We start from the raw sequence: 25887 nt of genomic DNA on the forward strand, positions 1-25887 counted from the left end.
GTTTAAACACTCACTGATGCTCCAGAAGGAAACGGGATGCATTAAGAGCCAGGGGTGAAAACTCTTTGAATTTGAACATCAGGGTAAACTTATTTTGTCTTCTGGGAACATGTAAGTATCAGCTGTAGCTTCAGAAGGGCAGGACTAAATGAGGAAAAAAAGATATTTAGTCAAAACAAGGAAAATGTACACATCTTCACTCTGTTCAAAAGTTTACACCCCTCGCTCTAAATGCATTGTGTTTCCTTCTGGAGCATCAGTGAGCGTTTAAAATTTCTGCAATAGTTGCATATGAGTCCCTCAGTTGTTCACAGTGTTAAAAGATGGATCTCAGAATCATACAGTCATTGCCGGAAAAGGTTAAAATACACAAAAATGCTGAGAATTTGTGGGGTTTTTCTAAAGAACAGTGGGACAAACAAGAGACTCATGAACAACTATCACTAAACAAATAAACAACAAACAACTAAAACAAAACAACAACAAAATACAGCTGTGGATCATTCCACTAATAACACAGTATTAAGGATCAAGCATATGTAAACTTTTGTAGCATACGTAAATATTTCTGTAAATTTAACTATTATTTTCTCTTGTGGACTATATGTAAATGTCTTTTATGTAAAATATCTTAGGTCAGTACCAAATTTTGTATGATCCCTCTTATTTCGGTAAATTAGCATTTTACAGATTCTGCAAGGTGTATGTAAACTTTTGACCTCAACTGTATATTCTGCTTTATAATTGAAGGTGTGTATTTTATGTTCTGTAACAACACTGTTATGCAAAATGTTTCGCTATAAATAGATTTGTATTTTCAATAAATAAAATGACTACCGGTTCCAAAACTGGATAAGTATTTATTGATAATTGAATTACATTTCTCTTTTATACACATTTCATAAATGATACAGGATTTTACATTGTCATTTTTAAAGTCTTCTAACATTACAGCATCCGATGCCAATGACAAAATGAACAAAGAATATGAAAAAAATGTTTTTCATTCAGCGTCACCCATTACCTATTTTCCCCGAAATATAATTTTCATTTTAAGTGCACATGAAGAAAACTTTAAAACAATACACATAACTAAAACATAATCAGTGTGGGAGTATAATAAGGAGCTAAAGAAAGACGAGCAAATGGGCGGAGCGAGGGGTGTTCGAGAAGGTCAGGTCTTCCATACTCTCTGTTCTCAGATCAGTGTTCAGAATAAAGGCAGCACTGCAGCGATCGAGCAGCAGCATTGAGACTGAGAGAGCAAAGACAGGCTAAAACAAGACATAATGGAGAGGAGATCCTTGACCGATCAGAGCCTGTGCAGCAGCCGAGAGCATCCTTGCTGCTGGGTCATGGAGGATGAGGGACAGGGTGGAAAAATCAAACTCTTGATGAACCAGGAGTCTGTAAATCTGCAATCAGCATTCATAATAATCTTTGCTTTTTTGATTCATTTATATATAATTTCCCCATGTAAACATACATTCATGCAACACCCGCTTTAGAATAGATTCCATATATTTGATATATTATTATTTAAAAAAAAAACCCTGAAACAAACAAAAAAAAAACCCTAGAAATAAATGAAAAGAAGTTCAACTTATCAGATAATGACCAGGCCCGAGACCTCTTATAGACATACAATAGGTCAACGGATGTCAGTGTATTGGGCATCTTGGAAAAAGAGATGGTTGAGTTTCTGCCCTGAAATAACTGGAGTGTGTTTACTGCTGAGTTTATGACTGGTGATTACATAAGTGAGGCAGAATGGATGTTTTATGCTATGGACGAAGATTATGCATGAACTGAAAATCTTAGACAAGATCCTTGCACCAACTGCAATCACAGTGACCTTGATTCCTTATGCAAGACATCCCATTCAACCAGTCAGATACTAAGGTTTAGGTTTAGGTTCAGAATGATGAACATTTGTGAGTGATTAATGCGTACCCATCAGCTACGACTACAGTGATGGAACCACAGTTAAAAATCCATCTTATAATATGACATACAGTCTGTTCAAACTCGGATAAAAGAAAGAAGCATCTCCACTGAAACCAGCTGGGTCAGACATAATGCAGTTATCAGCTGTCATCCTTTAAAAAAATAAATCACCTACAGTTCAGGTCTTGCTGTGTTAAATCACAATGTAATTCACTCACGCACACCGAGTAACTCCCACTGACCTGAACTCCTCACCAACAATAAACAGTCACTGTTAAAGGGGCTCCATCACAACACTTCCATTTTTAGCCAAACATGCAAACTCCACAAACCACAATTAGGTTTATGATAACCTGGATTATGCTTTGGCTCCCCAAATATTTCTGTCATTATTTACCATAATGTCATTCCAGACTCAATGCTGTAATTTTTTTCCTCCAATGAACACAAAACAGAGAAATCTTGAAGAGTTTTTTTTCTAAAACCTCAGTTTATAGTGACCATGTCTGTCAAGCTCCAAAAACAACAACAACAAAAAAAGTCATCCATATGATATATTCCAGGTCTCCTGAAGTGTGAGGAACAGACTGAAATATCTGCTCACCCTTTGTCATTACAAAAACATAAGACTCAATTGTCAGTTTGACATAAAACAAATAAGGTATTTTTAACATTCTCTCATCTTTTTCATCCATCCGTTGAAATTCCAAGCATCAAAAAATGCATAAATCCATATGAATCAAGTGATTTAATCAAAGTCTTCTAAAGAGACAGTTACTTTATATGATGAACACACTTAACTGGTAAAATGATTGTAAAGTTTTAACTTTGAGCTTCAGTTTACCATATTTGATAAGCTCCATGTATGTGCATTGAACAATGTATTAATAAAAGACTCTTCATCACATAAAGCAGTCGTGTCTCTTCAGAAAACTTGGATTAAACCACTCGATTCATACAAAAGTCTGTTTTGTACTTTGATGCATTGAGGTTTTGGTTGGATGAACTATCAATGGATGGACAGAAATGTCAATGGATTTTAGCAATCTTTATTTGTGTTTCAAAGAAATACATGTCTTGTGGCTTTGTAAAGACATGCAGAAAATAGTCCTCATTGCAACTCTGAAACATTTAATATCAATGTTTGAACCTAAAAACGAATCTACACAATCAACATTTTAGGAAATGTCAATCTGTGCCTCAGAATTGTTATATGGCTTCTGAAGACTTAAGGAAAATATAGTGTCATGTTAAATAATGAACACTGACGGCCATGGTCAGTATGAATGTTGTTTGGAAATAAGCTGTTAGAACATTCTACTAAATTTCTCCATTGAGTTTGATAGAAAGTTGTCTGAAGTTAAATGATCCTTCTATCAGAGTTGTAGGCTGGAGTCTCACCTTGTAAAATTTAAACACAAGGTAAGAATGGACGAGGTGGACTATGTGTCCCTCCCGCCTCTAGACAGACGAACACAACATGAATATGGCTTTGAAAGCGCTTAATGACGACCACAGGCACAAACATGGATAGTCTGTCATGATGAACAGACTTCTGCTATAGAACAACAGAGCTATTTCTCTGCAGGGGTCTGAGTGTGTAGGGCAAACCCATAAAAGACAGCAAGTTTATGGGTCATGATAATGGCCCAAAAACCAATTTCAAGACTTGACTTGATATGTTCCTTTTGTTAGAAAGCAAGTCAGTTTCACATCCCTTAGATTCAAACAGTCTGGGCGACCATCTCTGTCGAAATCAAAGTGAAAGGATTAAGAGAACTTTGTATTTATAATAGCATATATAATCTCATGTAATAAATAACTGGTCTGAAAATGCATGGGAAAAACAATGTTGACGATCAGCTCAACCCAGCTAGAATCGTTGCTAAGGCCTGTGGGCTAAAGATAGCACATATAGACAAAGGATGCGACGATCTCTCTCTATGGCATGCCACGAAGTGTGCAAAACACACGCTAATTCTAGATCTAATATATTACACGTTCTCTGCACGTTCCAGAAGACTTGGCATATATATGCAGCTAAAAACGCCACATGACTGATGGGAAATTGATCGCGTCCGGAACCTTTTTTCAGAAAAATAAATCGCGTTTTACACAGTGACCTGCCTTAAGACCGTTCGATGGGTCATTTTCTTGGATCGCGTCTGATAAACAGGTGTTTCGTAACAAGCACGCTGCAGCAGATGCTGTGAGGCACTGTGGGAAAATGTCATTTGATGATGTTCGAAAGAAGATTTATAGAGAAGAGAGAAGACCTTTAAAGAGGATCCATCTGCCAAGCAACCATGTGTATGTGCGTTTCTCATCAACATGTAAACTGATGGAGTGTATCATATTTTGAAAAAAAAAAAAAAAGGCTCACAGCGTTAGGGATGCACTATTTGAACTTCGTTTGATGATGGGAATCTTAGAAAATATTTTTTTTTAGAACATCTGCAGATATGTAATGTCTGGTGGCATGGTTAAAAAAAAAAATCTAATAATGAGAAGAAGAAAAAAAATTTCTGCTCATTTCTCTTTTTTTCATCATCATAATAAACATAATATGGCTTTTAAAATAAAAAGTGCCAAAATTCTTTGATTCTTTTTTTTCTTTTGGAATAATAGAACACACAGTGATATTTAAGCTGTTAGATCTGTCTTCAGCTTTTAACAGGTCCGTAAGGAAGCGAGAAAGGATTTGGGGTGAGTCAAGAGTGTTTCGCTTAGGCTGTTGGGTACAGGCGTTTCAGCCACAAGAGGACTGGCTCGATGGTAAACGGATCTTTTCCATGACGGAAAAGTGCACCACATCCCGAAATCTCTTCTGCAAAGTGTCAGAGTTAGGGATCTCAGCAGTACTCCAATGTGGAAAAAACTGTTCAACCCAAGGGCAGATGGTTTTTAGACCTAGAGTCTGTTTCCCATGCAAGACGATATACTGGTTGAATCCCAATGTCTCAAACTTCCTGTCTAAAGTAGCTCTGCGTTTCTCTGCGTGGTCCTGTTGCGATATGAGAGCGCCTGTTCAGCGAGCATCTGTCGTCACCATCCGTTCAGGGATGTAGTTTTGTTGTTTCGTTTAATTGTATCTCTTCTCCTCTGCATAGACTTGCCAAATTAAAGAAAACAATACAAAGGATAATAATAAAACTCCGAAGCCTGCTGTGGTTGTGGTTTTTCATTGAGGTTATAGAGATAAAAGAAAAAGATAAAAAGAGACAGAAAACAAAACGCAAAGAGGCAGAAGAGAATGAAGTAAGAGAGAGAGAGGCAGAAAGGGCTTTAGGTTGTCATCAGTCCTTGCTGGCATCGATTTGCTGGATAGGGAGGTGCAACTGCAGCGGGTCTCGTAGACGCTTTAGATCCAACTCCGCCTGAGGTACAGAAAGAAAATAAGCATGAATGAATTTAGAAAAGTAGAGATGCTGGAGAGAATGTACATCCTGCTCTTTTCCATACAACAAAGCAGACAGTAATCAGGGGCTTTCAAAAAATGACAAAAATGCACTAAAAGTAGTATGTCATGAGTTATCCATGTGACCCATGACCTATATTAAAGTGTTCTATTGCTTTCTTTTAATGCCTGATTGCAAAAAACGATATGTAGAAAGCAAAATCAGGCAGTTTTTTGCCTGTCATGCATTAGAATTGTATAATGCACACCCAACCATAGATTATCCCACTTACGAACCTTCAGAAATTATTCTAATATGCGGATGTGGTTCTCAATTATTATCAGTTATTATTGGTGCTCAACTATTATTAACGTTCCTTTCTTGTTATTTTTTTATTATTTGATTATGAAACAGTTTCTGCTGCTTAATAATTTGGTGGAAAACATTTTTTTAAGTTCTTTGATAAACAGAATGTTCAAAAGAAAATTTATTTGAAATAGAATTCTTTTGTAATGTCTTAATTTCATATAAACTTCATTTTTTATTTACTCCATAATTATTGGATGGTAGTGTATCACTGTTTCCACATAATATTAACCTGTTTTCAACATTGATAATAATAAGAAATGTTTTTTAAGCATTAAATCTGCATATCAGAATGATTTCTGAAGAATTATCTGACACTGAAGGCTGGAGAAAATTCAGCTTTGCATCACAATAAATTACATTTTAAAACAAATTAAACTGGAAAATAGTTATTTTATATTGTAATAATATGTCACTATATTATTGTTTTTACTGTATTTTTCATCAAATGATAAAATATTTAAAATAAAAAAAACATAAAATACAATTGTTTTTGCCATGTTTTGTCTGCACCTACAAAATAGGCACAAAAAAAACAACAAAAAAAAAACCTTAAGAATCTGAACATTGGAAAATAAGAACATTAAAATGAATCTCTGCAAATAAATTCTGATTTATAGACAGCTGAATATGCAAAATGACAATTAGCATTTCATGTGACATAACATTTACTGATTAAAATTAAGCACATTATGAATTATGAATATATTATTATGATAGAGAATAACACCATCTTTAAACAGCATTTGGTATTCAAATATATTCACTGTTGTCTATGACAATGCTGTACAGCTTCTCTTGTTTTGTTGTCAAAAAATAAATAAATAAATAAATAAAGCTGTCCAGGATAACAAAATCATAAGCCATAATAACAAACACCATCACATGTCTGCTGCATACACAGTATAACAACAGTTTTCCGATCCCTTTAAGAGGATGAAAGGAGTGACTCATATGATGTTTGTTTGTGAGCTAGCTTACCTCAGCAATCGCATCCTTCAGTTTGTTGTACTTCTCAATGTCAAAGCGTGTTCTCTTCGCTCCCTTATGAAAGAACAGCAGGTACTGTCTGTCCCTGGCGTCTGGGTAAATATATTCCTGTGTGAGAGAACAACAGCAGAGAGGTCAGACGGATCTCCTCCTGCTGTGGCACCCATGCATTCACAGGCACCTTCTAAAATTCCACTGATCTTCTAGGGCGAGGTGTGGGGATAACGAGCTGGAGCGGCTCACCTGACGTGTCAGCACGAAGTAAGCGTACATAGCCATTGCTGTACCGTAGGTGATAAAATACGTGACAGGCTCCATGATATCCCATGAGTACTCCCACCAGGTCAGCCGTGCCAGAATGCCAAACTGTGTGGCCATGTACGCCATCCCACCCCACAGCACCCAAGTAGTCCGGCGCTCTGCTTTCTTACTCAGCTCTTCTTTAACCTGAGAAAAGGAGAAAGATATTACAAACGATATTACAAACATTCCAAAAAAAACGATATTATGTTTTGAGAAGTAAAATGACAAATCATTCACGAGTTAACATTTCAAAATTAATTTAATGTATAATAGGTAAAATTTTACAGTGAGGTCCCATTGCATATATATATATATATATATACCCAAAATGTGTTACATTAACATCAAAATCTTAAGTAATTTATTCTCCTCATACAACTATATTGATATTTTGCTATCAGAACACTACAGACACACTTCCTTTTCCCTTTTTTAGAGCTAATACGGCTTTTATTTTGCTGTCCATGTGGAATAAACAAACAGTTTGCTCACTTCTGCTGAAGAACACAAAAATCCCAAAGGCAAAGCTCATTCGGTTTATAGCAAAACTTTGGAATTACAAAATTAGCAGTATTCAGGCAGCTCTCAGTGTGTTAAAACCCTCTTTTCCAAACACTCAATGTACTGTGCAATTAGACTCTCAGCCTAATTATCAGTTGTCATTATGATCAGATAATGTGTGTTTGTATTACTCTAGATGTTTCGTTTGCTCATCTATGATTTTCATCTATGATATCCCACAATCCTGTGTGAGTGGGTCAGTGATTGGCGCAACTAATAAAAAATGGAGTATATAAATTCATAAATGTCATAAATTAGTTTTTTTTTCTTCTCCAGTTTATGATTCCACTGAAAAATCTTTTTTTTTTTTTTTTTTTTTTTTTTGAGATGTTGGTTAATATACACTACCTGTCAAATGTTTTTGAACAGTAAGATTTTTAATCTGATCTCTTCTGCTCACTAAGTCTACATTTATCTAATCCAAAGTACAGCAAAACCAGTAAAACTATTTTTACTATTTAAAATAACTCTTTTCTATTTGAATATATTTTAAAATGTAACTTATTCCTGATTTCAAAGCTGAATTTTTAGAATCATTACTCCAGTCACATGATCTTCCAGAAATCATTCTAATATTCTGTTTTGCTGCTCAAAACACATTTATTTAACATTTATTTATTATGTTGAAAACAGTCGAGTAGAATTTTTTCAGGTTTCTTTGATGAACAGAAAGTTCAGAAGAACAGCATTTATCTGAAATAGAAATCTTTTGTAACATTATAAATGTCTTTATTCTCACTTTTGATCAATTTAAAACATCCTTGCTAAATAAAAGTATTAATTTCTATAATTTAATATATACTAACTCCAAGCTTTTCAATGGCGTAGTGTATAATGTTACAAAGGCTTTTTATTTCAGATAAATGCTGATCTTTGGATCTTTCTATGTATCAAACAATCCTTAATGTACTCAACTGTTTTAGATACTGATGATGATGATGATGATGATGATGATAATAATAATAATAATATTAATAATAAAATGTTTCTTTAAAAGCAAATCAGCATATTAGAATGATTTCTGAAGGATCATGTGACACTGGAAACTGGAGTAATGATGCTGAAAACTGAGCTTTGATTACAGAAATAAATTGCATTTTAAAATATATTTAAAAAGAAAGCAGTTATTTTGAATAGTAAAAATATTTCACAATATTACTTTATTTTGCATCAAATAAATGCAGGCTTGGTGACCAGGAGAGAGTTCTTAAAAAAAAAACCAAAACAAAAAAAAACATTAAAAATCTTTTGTTTGGTAGTGTACTACACTGTACTATGCTGTAAATTTACATAATGCAGGGCAAAGACTACGTAAACAAATTCCAAAAGTAAAATATTACACCATATGGTGAACAAGATTATCAATGCTTGTATCAAACTCACTAAGTAGACCGACAATTTGTTTTCAACGGATCCATTGTTCATTACATCTCTGCATGTGGGCAGAGACAAATCATAGGAGGGAAACTTCTTACAAGTAACATTAACTTCATTTTCTTTGACAGGAGATGATTCATGAGAGCTCCACTGTCTTAACTGCAGCCCCTGCATCACATTGCTGATTAATTTGCATAAATTACATCTTTTCTGAACTTTGTAGCACAAATGAAAGACTGTTGGTGCCACAGAGTTAAAAACATGAAAACTAATTGACCATATCTTCCATTTGTGTCCTTACATCACACATTTTGACACATACTGTATATCTTGCAACTGTGACTGCGTCACAAAAGACCAATTTTTATACCTTTCAATTGAGACTTTATATCCCCCAACTGTGATTTCAAATGACAAAATGTAATTTTGCATTTGTGACTTGTTTTCATGTAATTGCAACTTCATATCTCTATTTATATCTCGCAATGTCCTGCAATATCATGACTGTAACGATTGTTTATCGTGATTGTTATTTCAAACTTTGCAATCTTATAACTACCTTTTAATTTTTTTTCCACTCTGAAGTAGAAACAGCTTACACCAGATATGTCAATGGTCTTTTGGTGTAAAATGGAAATCGGTCAATCAACCAATCAAACAATAAAAGCAAGTAATGTTTTTGGTGTTTTGTTGGCTTTACATACTTATATTGACCTAAGTTAACACACCTTCTCCAAGGGCTGGAGCTGAGAGTTGAGGTCCTCCAGTCGTCCAATCAGCTCTCTCTCTTTGGTGAGCTGATGCTCCTCTATGCGCAGAGTGGTGTAGAGCTGCTGCACCAAGAACTTGACATCGTTCAGTCGGTCCGCTTCCTCGTGTGGTAGCAGATCTGCAATGATGCCAACAGAATATCAAAAACTCCATTGGGCCTCTGTAAAGTCTTGCACGTAATGATCCTCAATGCAACAGTCACTGTGCACACTCACCTCTCCTGGGTGGCTGCACCAGGTATGTCGTGTCATTAATGACTAGCTTAAAGCTGTCCATAAGTAAAATGTCAACCCCTGTAGAGGATGCTATTCTTGCTCCATCTATAGAGAGAGAAGGAGAGACATTAGAGGAACGCATTCCTCTCACTGAAACGGTTATGTAATACAAGAGCCAATCCCAATGCTTATCACAAAGGTTTCCTGCTCTGCGTTAGTATGCTCATCAGGTGAAGAAGCATTTTCCAATCTGAGGTGAAACAGAGAGAGGTAACGACAGCAGACAAGGCAAGAGAAAGCTCAAGTGCCTCTCACCCGGGAATAATTGAACTTGTACAAATGATTCTTGTTCCTCAATTAGATTATAGGATGTACTATCAATTAAACATGTCAGATAAAGCCACATTCATCTGTGATTTGTAGATTAAACTACAAAAGATTTTGCTAATGACTGAAATTAAAATACAGTGAATGTGTTTAAATGTTCAATGCTACATTGACTATTCTTAAAGTGATAGCTCACCAAAACATGAAAACTCTACTATTTGTATAGTACCGTTGGGGTCAGTCAAATTTTTTGTGTGCATTAAATTGATGTGGCAGTAAATATTTTAAATATGGTAAAATATGTCTAGTTCAAATAAAAACTGTTCTTTTAAAAATCCATTAACCCAAAAAATTCTGAATATATATTACGGTTTAAGCAACACAACTATTTTCAGCAATGATAATCATAAATATAGCTGCAATCAGCGATTACCGGGGTTCAAGCGCTTTAAGGCATTTAAGCACATATGAAATAATACATTATTTAGCAAGCCTGTAACCACCATATCTATGATTTTAAAAAGCATTTTTGGCAAATCCAGGTGATTTACCATAAAAAATATTATGTTTTTAACATTTACGACTATTATAGTGGCAGCTGTGGTCTGATCTCTTTAAAACTTTGCGTGCTTGTTTAGAATCACCTGTCACATGTGCTCACCAGGTTTCGTGAAGTTTTGAGTTTTTCTTTAGGCTTTGTAGGATTTTTGGTAAGTCTGGGTAAAACGACCCTTGTTATAGCTTTCCAAAGAGTGAATTTCGACATTTTTTTGATAACTATTGACCTAGAGAGTCCACAGAATTGTACTGCCTTGTACTGACTAGTTTGCAAAAGTATGTTTTTTTTTTACATCTTTGCAATCATTTAACAAACAATTTGATTTACAGAAGTGGTTCTAGAGCCAAAGTTGTCCGGAATGAGAAGTTCTATCGCATGATATATGAGTACTGTGTGTATATAAGTGAAAAACTGCAATGTACAATTGTTTACAACCTTGAAAAATGCGATATCGTCCCCCAGTGGCCAATTTCTTTCAAATCTCTCACAGACCTCTGGGGCCGTTAGTCAAACAGGTCCACCAAGTTTCGTTCCGATCGGTCTCCGTTAACCTTGTCTAATGGTTGCTCAAAATTTATCGGCCAAAGGCGGCCATGTCTTTTTGACATACACTAATGTCCTTATAGACACTTGTGGCACTGTGGACCAACACCGTGCACAGCGATTTTAATATTGATAGGACAAATGGTTGGGTAGGTATAGCCATTTTTGTTTTGTTTTTTCTCTTATAGCGCCAACAAGTGGCCAAGCTCCACAATTTTTGTCCTGTGACCTCAGATTGAGCTCTTACATAAGTGTTCTGAGTTTGGCAAAGGAGTTATAGGCATTTTACTAAAAGTGGCCCCGCTCCTTTTGAATGTTTTGGCATCCCTTTGCGACAGTGAGTTAAAAGTTTGTCCTTTTTTTTCTCTAATTATTGATTTTCCAGAGAATCTTTCTGCACTGGTTTGGTTCCAATCGAGCAAAAAAACTAGAACTAGTCAGCAAAAGTAGATTTTTCAAAAAATCCAAAATACATTAAAATTTGAGCACTGTAGCGCCACCGTTAGGCCAACTGGGGCAAGCCTTGGTGATGTTGTAGACAGTGTGAGTACTACCATCCCTCCAAGTTTCAAGTCTCTATGACTTATGGTTTGGTCTCCATGATCAGTTTTACTTGGAGATGATCCTTGGCCATTCTAACAATTACACTAGGGTTTCAGCACTATGCACTTGAACCCCAAAATAAATAACCAGCAAATCAGCATATTCAGAAGACTGAATGCTGAAAAGTAAGCCTTGAATCACAGGAATAATTTCATTCATTCATTCATTCATTCATTCATTCTCTTTCTTTCTTTCTTTCTTTCTTTCTTTAAAAATAGAAAACAGTCACTTTAAATTGTAATAATATTTTGTAATTATAAACTAATATAAGCTTTTAGTGTATTTTTTTTAAAGGCAGCCTTTGTCAGCATAAGAGAATTCTTCAAATGCGTGTTTAACAGAAGATAAGACATTAGACTCAATATCCAAGACTGATTTTCCATGAAAGTGAATGGTGATTTAAACTGCCAAGCTCAAAGAAGAAAAAAATGAAAATAAAAACAAAAAACAAAGGAAGTTCGTACTGCATATGTACATACTACATACTTACATAATACTATTGAAGTATACTTCTGAAGTCTTATGGAACGGAAATCATTACAGTATGAATAGTATGGACTAACATTTTTGTGGTGCTTTTTTTTTTTTTTTTTTTTTGTATGAATCACCTTCCACTTTCATTCATTCATGGAACAAAAGGTTAAACCAAAACTTGACTTGTCTAGATTTCGATTTCAGAGATGTTGATGTGATGCGTGTTGTACTCTACCTGTAGAGTAGATGGCGACTCTATCAATGCCCCTGTCCTCCGCCTGCAGCTGCTGAAGGAAAACACCCACTGTGTCGCTCAAGGGTTTGAGGGTGAACTGGCAGCGTTCTCGTCGGGACGGCAGACGAACAGAGATCACCGGCAAGCCGTTCTGATACACCACTGAAACATCTACAGACACATAATTGGCCATTAGAAGTGTAGAAACCAAATTACACAGACTTTTTATGTATGGTAATAGTGTAGTCCAGTTAGACCTTACTAGCAATTAATTGAGCCTTCAAAAAACTACCAAGCAAGAGTCGCAAAGTCATTAAGGACATTTAAATGACAAAATAATGAGTCTGCTGAGAGTGTGTACAAGTGTGTAACAGACTTATGGGTGCCAGCAGGGGGCAGTATTGTAATGACGGTAAGAGGAAACCAAAGGGCCCTGGTGAATGATGGGAGAATTCATCACACTGCTGCAGCATTACAACTGTCCAGCCTGAGTTATGAACGCTCTCTCTTAAGCGAACAACAACCCGGCTACTGTGGAGTCAGTGAACGTCACTGTACATCAGTTTACTATCAGTGAATATCCTGCCGCTTCGAGATGTCCCGTAGATGGAACAGCTCTGATCTCACCGAGGGGGCTTGCAGCGTCCCATTCATATACTGCCTCATTACTGCAGTCGTTATGTTTAATGAGTCTGAGGGGGACCGTGACGCTCTGTGGTGAGGTCTGATGTCTGGATGATAAAGACGGGAGTCATTTAACATGTCACTCAGACCCCTCATAAGGATGGACCTTACTCAATTTCCCCACATTTACAATTACTTCAGAGCTGAAAGATGACATAACGGAGAAGTATTAAGAACCTATTTTAATATCTGAAGTAACTTGATTCACTTTTTTTCCCCCATCAAGAGCTATTTTTGATGTTAGGTTCAGAGATTTAAATACATCTTAAATCTTCATAGCGATCAATTTCAAACAGTGAATTTTAGAAAGACTCAGAAAATAGTGGCTGAAGCTGTGCAACGTGTGACATTCATATGAACTGGATGCCTGTCAGCTGAACACATATCTTCCAGCGCAGACAGCTTCAGTGATTACAATGGGAGAAAACTAGTTTTATGCAATCTAGGTTTGTTTTGCCTCAGTTTCACCAGAATGACTTCCTGGTTTGAGAACAACAGGTTAAAGGAGCAAGTGCAGAGTCAATATTTTTCTATCTCAGAACTGCCTTTCATGTAGGCACACGCAGGACCGTACCAGATCGGACAAGCGAGCATGGCACGATGACAAAGAGAATCTGTCAGTGCCAATTGCAGGACTATAGTTTTATTAAGGCCCAATGAGTTTTGCTATGGAGGGAATCCAGATACTTAGCATGAATTTCATTTTCAGAGCTGTTCTGAGAGTCATTTCAAGTGCATTTCACCATTTAATTTGATAAAACTATTGATACACACAAACTCAAAAGGTCTTCTCTACAAGCTGTGAAAATAGTCTACTGCAAGAAAATATGAATGTAAAATTGATTGTAAGACGTAAATATTGAAAGTGATCTCAACCCTAATTGAGATCATGCTCCACTGTTTTCTAAACTTATGTAACTGAAAAATACATTGCCACCTTATATAGTTTAAATTAGCCAATTTTGTTAGTAAACTGCAGAGTAGTAAACAAAAATGGCTTGATAGTAGTTTAACTATTACGTTAGGAGTTGCTTGTATTCTGGAGGGTAACAGTTATCTTCCTCAACACTGTTCAGTAAGCCAACTGAAGTAAAGTACATCACATCAAAGACAGCATTAAAAGCTTGAATCAGCTGCTCTGCTGCAGGATTTCATGATCCAACTGTTACACAGCAACTGTTATTAAATCCACTGCAAAGCAAATCACTCTCTCTATAGTGTACCAAATTGACAGTCTACATTCACACTCGTATCAGTGTTTTTATCTCTCCTGACCTGTTGGGTGTAATGCCAGAGATTCATTGCTTTCGTAACAAACACTGATTCCATCACCCATCCAGTCAGATCTACCGGACTACAGTTATGGCAGCAGAACTACATTACCCACTGCCTTGGAGCTATGCTGAGTTCAAGGAAGTAGAGTGAGTGCCATTTCAGATTCTGAAAGTGCTGTTTATATGAACTTTTATGATTCACGTATTCATTTACCCTTAGCGCATGTGTGGTGCCTAGTCACTGCATTCGGAAACAGAGAAAACTACTATGAAATATATATCAGAAGACATTTTTAGCCAATATTTATCAAGCATTCAGTCTCCTACACTGACCTATTCATAAAACATGAGACATAAATAAACAAACACACATTTTTAAGACATAAAATGTATCTGAACATATACATTGTGGCACTGTGCATGTCTATTTTTTTATTTTTATTTTTAATCTGACTGAGAAAATAGCCTGATTCATGCATTTACATGCTTCATCTTTTCCTGTCGATTAAAATTATTTCTTGTCTACACCACCCTATCCAAATTTTTTTGGATCAATCCCTGTCACATCCATTGAGATGTTCACATCAAGGCTTTCAGTCCAACTGAGCAATTATTTCATTTACAATTCATATCTGGGTGCACATAAGCGTAGCAAATGAGTCAAAGATCCAACATTACATAATGATAAAACCTGTTTAGCAAATGTTTCCAGATACAGGCGTATAAAAGACAGTAAATGATAATCATACACCTGCAGAACAATGCTACCATTGCACAGCATCCTTTATTTGTATTTGCAGTTGCTAGGAGGTTTCTTTTTTTAAATACAATGTTTCTGAAAACTATTATGCCAAAGATAATAAGTAGGAATATCCCACATCTGATTTTGAATGAAACACACTGATCAACATTATGGTCCTAAAAGTTAAAATGCTATTCAAATTCTCAGTAAAAATTACTACATAAATTACAAAAATAACTACATAATTTTATTGATTTATTTGATTCTGATTTCCACAGAATCAGATTTCCCTGTTGCCTGAGACTATGTTTTATAGGTAGTAATGTTGTAAATAATGTTTTGTTTCTTGCACAGGCTGATTATTTCACTTCATAAGACTTCAATACATCATCAGGAGCCACAAGTAATAATTTTTTTATTTATTTAAAAAAATTTTTTTGCCTGATATGCTTTTATTCTCAAATACGGGCAGCTGCTAACTTGCATTTTAAGAAATCACCAAGGACCTCTGTCTCAGCTAAAAGTCCTCTTTACTGTTCTACTCAAGAAAAAAGTCACTTACATCTTGAATAAATAAATTAACAGCCAATTTTCATTTCTGTGTGAACTATCCCTTTAGGGTTGTTAAGTACGTACAAGTGGCATGCGAAAGTTTGGGAACCCCTTGCAGAATCTGTGAAAATGTGAAAAAGTTTAACAAAATAAGAGAGGTCATACAAAATGCATGTTATTTTGTATTTAGTACTGTCCTGAGTAAGATATTTTACATACACGATGTTTACATATAGTCCAAAAGAGAAAAAAAATATCTGACATTACTCAAAAAAAACCCTTCAAAAATCGGGAACCCTTGGTTCTTAATACTGTGTGTGGTTACCTGGATGATCTACAGCTTTTTGCTTTGTTTTCTTTTCTTTTCTTTTGTGATGGTTGCTCATGAGTCCCTTGTTTGTTTTGAAAAGTTAAACTGAGCACTGTTTTTCAGAAAAATCCTCCAGGTTCAACAAATTCTTTAGTTTTCCAGCATCTTTTGTGTATCTGAACCCTTTCCAGCAGTGACTGTATGACTTTGAGATCCATCTTTTCACACTGAGTATAACTGAGTGACTGAAACACAACTATTAAAAAAGGTTCAAACATTCACTGAGGCTCCAGAAGGTAAAATTGTACTTAATTTGTCTAATGGGAAAAGATGCAAGCATCTTCTTTTGCTTCCGAAGGGAAGTACTAAATGGGGGGAAAAAAATGATATTTCAACAAAACAAGAACAATTTGGACATCTCTAACCTGTTCAAAAGTTTTCACCCCTGGCTTTTAATGCATTGTGTATCCTTCTGGAGCATCAGTGAATGTTTGAACCTTTTTAAATAGTTGTGTTTGAGTCCCTCCCAAACTGCTGAAGGGGGTTATTTTAATTATTTATATATTTTATTTTATTTTATTTTATTTTATTTTATTTTTTGTCACGTAGACTATATGTAAACATATTTTATGTAAAATATTTTACTCAGAACAGTGCTAAATAAAAAAAATAACAAAAAAACATGCATCTCTAATTTTGTTAAAATTATTCACATTTTCACAAATTCTGCAAGGGGTTCCCAAATTTCCGCATGCCACTGTGTTTTTTTTTTTTTCTCCCCCCTCATTTTGTCATTTCTGACAGATTCTCAAATATTTACTTTAAAGCAAATATTATTTGTTTTGTACACTGTATCTTCTCTGAACTGGCTGGTTTGGTTCAAGGCTTTGAACTCTTTAATAAAGAATTTTCTGAAACGCCTTCGGAGAAAACCGAAATTGAAAACATGCTTTGAGACCAAAAGGTAGGTAGTTTGTAAACCATTTTAATGATGCAAATACACACACGTATTTGCATGTGTTCAAATAAACAGAGCAAGAACATGACCACTCACCTTCTGTAGCAGCGGGTGAACACAGTAGTCTTTGACCCTGCCATGAGGGGGAGTCCTTCCAGCCCTACAATGAAAGAGATGGGTCAGTTGTTGTTGAATGTTATTAAGTAGTACAGTGGCACAAACATATTGTTACTAAGCAGCTTGCACAATTGAGCCTGTTTAAATGGTTGCAGACATTCCCTATTTGTCCAGGCTTGTCTGACTGCAAAACGTGAGATATGACGGCACTGACATCGCAGATGGGCTTTTTTCATTTTGAGTAGTTGATGTAGGTGTTAGAGTGTTTATGTGATCTACAACAATCCTTCAGGGGATAAATGGAAATGTTTTGTCTTCACAACATGATGGGGGTTGGCACTAAGCAATATACACTAGTGAAAATATACACAAAGGCAAGAACCACTGAATCACAGAGAATGTGAGATACTAACCAATTCATTTGTCTACATATATTTAGCATTCACTAAAAACATCATGCAGAATGAAGGTGACTGAGTTTTATACTGCAGGATAAATGCAGTGGCAACAATATTCAAAACTTGAGCATTCCCAAAAAAATATTTTTCATGTCATACTCAACCTGACTTTCTTCTTCAGTAAAACACAAAAGGTAAATATGAAGAAAACTGAAGAATACCCAGGCCACACTCTTTTTAACATAATGTAAGTAAATGGGGACTGTGGCTGTAAATCTCCAAGATGACAAAAACGTGGCATAAAAGTTGACATTGTGCACTATATATCAAAGTCTTCTGACAAACGAAAGCATTGTGTGAGGAACAGTCATTATTCACAGCACATTTTGACATCTAACTTTACTCTTTATTGCCATGCTGAGGGGAGTTTATTGGGAGATGTCAGAATCATGAATAAATTGACATTTAAGTCTGATCATTTTAATTAATCAACTGATCCAGTCACAAAACTGTTCTGAACTATTCATTCACAATTTGGACAGTTACACTTTATTTTAAGGTCTCACTATTAATTTGTACTTTATAAGTACTAATAAACAGCCAATATGGCAGTAATATTCATACTAGTTAAGAGTAAGAAATTGGTCCTTAAAATAAAGTGTTAACATTTGGATTTATCTGATTCCATAGTCCTAATCCTCACTTTGATCATTTGAATAAGAGTGAGTAGGATAATCTTTAAATTTTTTTTTTTTTTTCCATTTGTGTATGGGTTGATACATATCATATGTGTCAGGAGCAGTAATTTTGATTATCAGGTAAACTATCCCTTTAGAGGTGCAATGATATTTGCTTGGCTAATTTACGTTGCTTGGCTAAATTTCACAGGCGGAATCCAGTCATTTCAACAGGAAACTGCATGGTTGGGAGTTTCATGTATGGGGTGAAAGTTCCCTATGACAGAATTCACTCCTGTTCAAGTTTGTCATGCAAATTTGGCACATGGGCCAACAGAAAGCTGCATGCATGGTGCCCCGAGTTTGAACTTCCAAAATGCAGTTTAAATGTGGCTTCAAACAATCCCAAATGCAGTTGTAAAAAATCCCAGCTGAGAAGGAAAGGTCTTATCTACCGAAAGGATTGGTTATTTTCATAAAAATAATTTTTCTTGTTCATGACAGTAAGGGTATGTCGAGAATCCCTTATCTCATGCTCTCAGCATTCAATCCTCCACCAATGCCATCTCTCATGTCACTAGCTAGCCTCTGTTCTGCATGTGTACATTCATGTGTTTTGGAGGAGGTGTGGCTTTGGAGGGTGGGATCTTATGCTCTCAAAACTAGCTTGCTATTGCTAGCCTCTTCGAAATCGCCTACCCTACCTTTCAGGCATATGAACTTTGAAAACACTGTTTGCATCTGAGGCAGCAACAGTATAAATAACAAGACCACAAAAAAAAATATATGCAAATGAGCAGTGGATTAAAAAACGTGGACAGTATAACCCGGTATGATGGAACACCCTCTGTCTCTCTCAAACCGGCAGTTGGGCGTTTCTGAATTGCGAGGCAGCCAAAAGGGAACCACATGTTTTAAATCCAGGAAAAATGCATCACATTTTCCACTGTGCCTCTGGAGACGACAATCACCACAAAGAAAGAGACAAGCATAGAGAGAGAGAGAGGAAGAGAGCAGAGAGAGAAGGGGTTGTGACCAAACTGAATGGGGATTCTATATTGAGATCATGGGAATTTAACAGACCTTTGCCTTACACCACATTACGAGCTCACACACAAGCACAGAGAGAGAGAGTTTGCGGAGTTACCACCAGCAGCAGCAGAAGTGTGTTTGGTGTAGAATGTCCAAAGATTTGCAGTGTGGTCATTTTAGTGCACATGGTGTCGGACTAGCGTTGAGGTGAACAGGTCTGATCCAGTCTCTTCTGTCAGCGTGTTTTACAGGCCTCTCCATGTCTTCCTGAAATAGAGCTCTCAATGTTTCCACCCACGCATCACGCATCTACACACGACTCTGCACCCACACACGCTGCCCCACTAACCTGACAGCGCTCGATTTTTACGCACAGCAGATTTACTTGTGTTGTGTCATTTATGATGCAGCAGTCAAAGCTCAGGGCTTGTAATGGGACGGTTGCCGGTTTAAATAAGGAACAAGTTAAGAACAAGTCATGAACTATCAGCACTACACCCTTAAGCGCTTGGTTTTTCCAGGTGGACTGTTCCTGTAGTAAATCTGCTTTGGCTAAAAGCGACTGTTTACATCTCTAAGGTGAAGTTCTCCTTCCACTCCTACTGTAAGCAAATGACTCACTCTACTGTAACACCATGACCTACATGTTCACATGTAAAACACAAGGGACCAGTTTCCAGTTGTACCAGCTGTTCATAAGTTACAACTTAGCCTAGTTTTGATGTAAAGTTACAACCTATACAATATTAAATATTTTTGAATACGTAACTATGTCTATCTAAATATTTACAGAAGTTAATAGCTGATAGCTGATTGACTAAAAACAGCTGAAATGCATCTTGTTTTACTTAACAGACTTCAGACATAAACTGAATGATAACATTGACATTTACACTTGTTCACGTTTTAGGAATAATTACAATATATGTCAGTATTTATTGATTGATCCTTATTAATTTAAAATACAGTTTCTGTCCTGAGCAAGATATTTTACATAAAATATGTTTACATGTAGTCCACAAAAGAATAAAATGGCTGAAATTAATAAAATAACCCTCTTCAAAAGTTTGGGAACCCTTGGTTCTTAATAGTGTGTGGTTACCTGGATGATCTACGACTGTTTTTTTGTTTTGTTTTGTTTTGTTTTGTTTTGTTTTGTTTTGTGATGGTTGTTCATGAGTCCCTTGTTTGTTCTGAACAGCACTGTTCTTCAGAAAAATCCAGGTCCTGCAGATTCTTCAGTTTTCCAGAATCTTTTGCATATTTGAACCCTTTCCAGCAGTGAATGTATGATTTTGAGATCCATCTTTTCACATTGAGGACAATTGAGGGACTCAAACACAACTATTAAAAAAGGTTCAAACATTCACTCCAAAAGGAAACACGATGTATTAAGAGCCTGGGGGTGAAAACTTTTTGAATTTGAAAATCAAGGTAAATTGTACTTAATTTGTCTCCCGGAAAACATGCAAGTATCTTCTGCTGCTTCTGAAGGGCAGTACTACATGGGGGAAAAAAATAATATTTCAACAAAATAAGAAAAATTTGTCTTCATCCTGTTCAAAACTTTTCACCCCCCAAGATGCTGGAAAACTGAAGATTTCTGAAGAACAGTGCTCATTTTAACTGTTCAGAACAAACAAGGGACTCATGAACAACCATCACAAAACACAAAAAAACAATTGTAGATCATCCGGGTAACCACACAACAGTATCCACACAACCCAAACTTTTGAAGGGGGTTATTTTAATAATACATTTTTTGTCTTGTGGACTATATGTAAACATCTTTTATGTAAAATATCTTACTCAGGACAGTACTAAATAAAAAAAAATTAACATGCATTTTGTATGATCTCTCTTATTTTGTTAAAATTATTCACATTTTCACAGATTCTGCAAGGGGTTCCCAAACTTTCGCATACCACTATAAACTACTGGATCATTGAGGGTAAATTTTATAGTATCTGACTACACTACTTTACAGAGAACTTATGTCCTTCTAGTTTTTCTGGTAGAAGGTTTCTAGTTAGTCAGAACTGGTTCAGTCTGGTTTAAGAGGATGACCAGCTGGACTGACAAACAGGATGAACAGTTAGCCATTAGTTAATCATTGCAATCCACAGCTTCAAGTGTTTGACCAGCTTGACCAAATTAAACCACCAAATAGTGAAAAAGATCTCGCCATCATTTACTCAACCTTACATTGTTCTAAACCGACAAGACTTTCTTTTTCTTCTGTGGAACACAAATAATATATTTCTGAAGAATACTCTGGCCACTCACGATTGAAACTGAATAGCAACTAGGGCTATGAAGCTCCAAAATGATAAAAAAGCATCATGAAAGTCTAAAGCCATTAGATACTGTAACTTTGTCTGCTCTCAGACCATCATTTTAAATCATTACTCACTGAAAGCAGCCAACCCAGCTCTCCCTGGCACATTCATAAAGGTATATAAGAGAAGTAGAGGTTTAGTAAACGTATTACTCTTTTGAGAGCTTTTCAAAAGAACTGAAGTTTGATCCAGTTCATGAAATCAGTCTGAATGATGCTTTCAAGACAGATTTGATTCTTGAGTTCTGACCTAATGATGCAGTTAACAGCCCAGAAGCAGAAGATTAGTGAGCAACAACCTTCACAGTTTCTTCTTTGTGGCTTCAGAAAGCACAGGATATAGCAAACCAGTCATGTAAAGCACTTAGACGACATTTAATAGACTTTAAAAGTCTGATTTGAATCTTGAAATCATCAGTCCCCATTCATTATAAGTGCTCATACTATGGGCTGCTGAATGCTTGAAACTGATGGTTGATAAAAGTGTGCAATATTTTATTTAAAAGGGCCTTACAGCCTACAAAAAAAAAACAAAAAAACTAAAACCCACAAACACAGTGACTATGCCAATAAATAACAATTAATGAAAAAAAAAAAAAAAAAAAAAAAAAAAAAAAGTTGTTCGAAACAGTGTGCTAGAAAATAATAAAATAAAATAAATAATAAAACAAAACAAAATAAAATAAAATAAAATAAAATAAAAAAAAGTGTGTGTTGTAACTTGTATCAAGGATAGAGTTTGGTGGCTAATTTATTAGAAATTAGCCATCATTTACTCAACCTTACATTGTTCTGAACCGACAAGACTTTCTTTTTCTTCTGTGGAACACAAATGATACATTTCTGAAGAATACTCTGGCCACTTACAATTGAAAGTGAATTGGAAAAATTATTTAAAAAATAATAACTTGTTTCAGGGATAGAGTTTGCTGGGAATCCTGTCATATTATTAATTCCTGAGGCATGAAGGCTAATTTATTAGAACTGAAATTGGCTTTTTGTGGGGAAAACACTAAATCTTTTTAATTAAAGACTAACATCCACTGACACTACAGTGGCACTGGGACACCATGCAACTGATCCATTTGAAGTGTTTACCACTGCAGTGGGAACTAGAAGTCATAGATCCACCTGATCAGAACCCCTAACTGTCATCACAAACACGGTGTTTGATTGTCATACGTCAATAAAACACCACAGATACAATGCCAGTGCCAATCAGCGATCTTTAACACATAAGATCTGACATGGTAAATGACACTCCTGACAGACAGCAGAGGTGTGAAGGAGTTCAATGAGTGAATGTGCTCAGCCTGAGGGGGAAAACGAGACTGGAGGTCACTGCAGTTCTCTGACAGCCGTTTAAGTGCAGATTTCAGACAAGGACTGCCATTAATTAGTAATGAAGAGATAACGAACCAATCCCTCCTCAGAGGGTGATGTCTGCTTTCATTATTACGACTGAAAATGTGGAGAGGTGTCAGGGGCAATAGACAAGAACAATAGTCTTTAGCTTTACCCAAACAAACATAAAATGCAGTCTCAGATTCACAAAAAACAGAGCGTCCGATGCATTCTGCACACAAAAAAGCAAGAGGCAGCTGAAATCACCTGATCCAATCTGATAGAACTGGCGTCTACGCAGTTTCTGGAAGTCAAGGTGAACAGGCTTTTAACAGCCTGTCAGGAAACAATGTTCCCAAGCCGCCACAATGAGAGTAGAGCTGGAGAAGAGCTAGCGGCTAGCTTTGCCCTAGTATCCAAGGTGAATCTTTTTTTTTTTTTAATCTTTCTAATTTAAAACACACGTGGCATTCAAGTAATCCATTATCATCAAGTAAAAAGGCAATAACATATTGTCCTTACATCTTTAAATCATTATTACCATATTTATTTCATGGTGTCCTTGTTATAGTGTAATTATACATCTGCCTGCTTAAAGAGTTGGAAACTGCAGTCGAATAGGAACGCCTACCAGAAACCATCAGCGGAGCAAGCTGATGACCTCCAGATATTTACTGAAGAGATAAAAAGAGACAGTGACAGTTTGTCACTTGTGGTCTACAGCAGCTTGTGTTGTTGCTTGTGTTATTTCTGTAGCACTAGTTCAGTAGCTCTTGCTGGTGAGAAGCTGCATGTCAGTGTTGCTAAAGAAAGAACTGTTAATGGGTTGTTAGTGTGGAGCAGGAGATCCTGCTGGACCTTTAGTTCACACAGTTTGGCTGTGGTTTGTTAATTCAAGAGGCGGGCGACGATGTGAAGCAATCATTGACTGACTATTTAACAAACAATTAGCACTGACTTGTGAAGACTTGTGAACCTATCTACTGAGCAGGGAAACCAACAAGGTACAAAACACAACCTTAAAGATCTCTCTTGTTTTACTTACATATTTTATCTAACATTCTCTTTTCTGCCATTTCCTGTCATTTTTTCTACTTGCCTGTTGGCATCAATACTTTAGATCTCTACTTGCCTTGCCAACTTTTTAACTAGCCCCAAAATATGAATTAAAGCTACAGTCTGTCCCCATTACAATCTCTGTGTTGAAACCTGCAATTGAAGTTATTTGCATAATTATTTTCTTAACATAGGTTGTGCATCAGCACAGCTCCTCAGCACGAATTAATCTAATGTTTTGAGGAGAATGTGTGGCTGTCAGTCACCGGTGTGGATTCTGTACTTCAGAATCACAGATTCTTCGTCTTGGAAGTATGACTCAAATAAGAATTTTCACCAGATATTGTCATCTAAACAAGTAACATGTCTGCCACTTTCGTTCTGACTAGGGCCCTATGATTTCCGCAATGCGGAAAACGTGGAATCCAGTTATAAAAACGGAATTTACTGAATAGCGCGGAATGTCACGGAATTTGTCAAAGTTTTCATGACTTAATCAAAAGTAGGTCATTACACTTAAATCAAACCGCAATATAGACTAGTATCTGTAAATATTATGCGGCAAAAATACCATTTAAATGTGGATCCTGCATGTTCTGTGTGTCTCTGTTTTAATGAATGGAGCAGACGAGTGCGTTTACTACACACACCGAAGCGCACGTGACACTAGCGGTGATTTCAGCGTCTGTCCTCTCACTAAATGAGGACATAAATACATGAACAATATCTGCTGAGAGTCACTTCATGAGCATTTGACCATTCCATTTTAGGAAAACTAGCTTTATATTCATATACACACAAAAATGTAAGACACGGCAGGTCGGGTTTAACCTGAAGACATTGTGCCAGATATATATTACAACTATTACTACTACTACTAATACTAAAATGAAAACGAGCATTATTTTTTAGGGTATAATCACATAACATTTCTTCCATGTTTTAATTTTAATAGTAAATTCCCCTTTGTTTGCCAAAAAAAAGTTTGCTTAATCTTCAATAATTAAAAGATAAATGAAATTAATGTTTTACGCCTTCATTTGATAACCAGAACATTTTAAATACGCGACACAGAATTTCTGAGGTTAAAAAAAAACCTTTCATGAGGCTATTTTAAGAATAAATTTGAATAAATTAAGTATGCATTCACAAATAATTAGACATGCTAAAACAAAGAATACACACTACCAATGGTGATTAAATCTAAGGATCGCTTAGCTCATATCACATTAAACCATGCAAATTATTATTGTTATACTTTGTTCTCAAATTGTTAATCTTAGCAACATCAGCATTGTGTGACTAGTACGTGTATATATGTATTAGCATTACCTGTAGACTTCAATTTCTGTACAGTCTAATCTCTAATTAGCATAGAATTCAAATTTCATAGAAAAGAAATTTCTTTAAAGCCAAAAAGCAAATTAATGTTCCTTAGAGCAACAAATCTTGTGTAATCCCATGTATCTGTAATCAGACGCACATTTAAAACTGCAATATAATCTAATTTCAGTCACTTACACGTGTTTCTTTAACACAGTCTTTTCTGGATTACAGTCTGCCATCAAAATGATAAGTCTAATATTTTATTCCAGCTGCTGGTTTCCCCACGGCGCATTCGCACTCAACACTTTCGCCCGGAGCTGCTTCCGTGTACAACCAGTTGGCGAACAGCTAGATTAAAGTGATTCGTATGTTTTAAATATGGATATTTTTCTTATAAAAATGCATCGATC

The 25887-nt window shown here is 36.0% G+C and overlaps 1 protein-coding gene across 1 annotated transcript in view; it reads right to left on the minus strand.

Moving 5' to 3' along the window:
- Window positions 1-840: 840 nt before the first annotated feature.
- Window positions 841-25887, minus strand: part of mcu (mitochondrial calcium uniporter) — an 88917-nt gene continuing 63870 nt past the window's right edge. Inside the window, exons 3-9 of the mRNA XM_051125911.1 lie at window positions 17286-17349; window positions 12670-12840; window positions 9929-10033; window positions 9671-9831; window positions 6945-7148; window positions 6693-6809; window positions 841-5324 (exon numbers count right to left, since the gene is read on the minus strand). Of these exons, the coding sequence (XP_050981868.1) occupies window positions 5244-5324; window positions 6693-6809; window positions 6945-7148; window positions 9671-9831; window positions 9929-10033; window positions 12670-12840; window positions 17286-17349 (903 nt within the window). The 3' untranslated portion in view covers window positions 841-5243. The remainder of the gene's footprint in view (window positions 5325-6692; window positions 6810-6944; window positions 7149-9670; window positions 9832-9928; window positions 10034-12669; window positions 12841-17285; window positions 17350-25887) is intronic.

Source organism: Labeo rohita, chromosome 13, assembly GCF_022985175.1.
Source record: "Labeo rohita strain BAU-BD-2019 chromosome 13, IGBB_LRoh.1.0, whole genome shotgun sequence".
NCBI classification, from domain to species: Eukaryota; Metazoa; Chordata; class Actinopteri; order Cypriniformes; family Cyprinidae; genus Labeo; species Labeo rohita.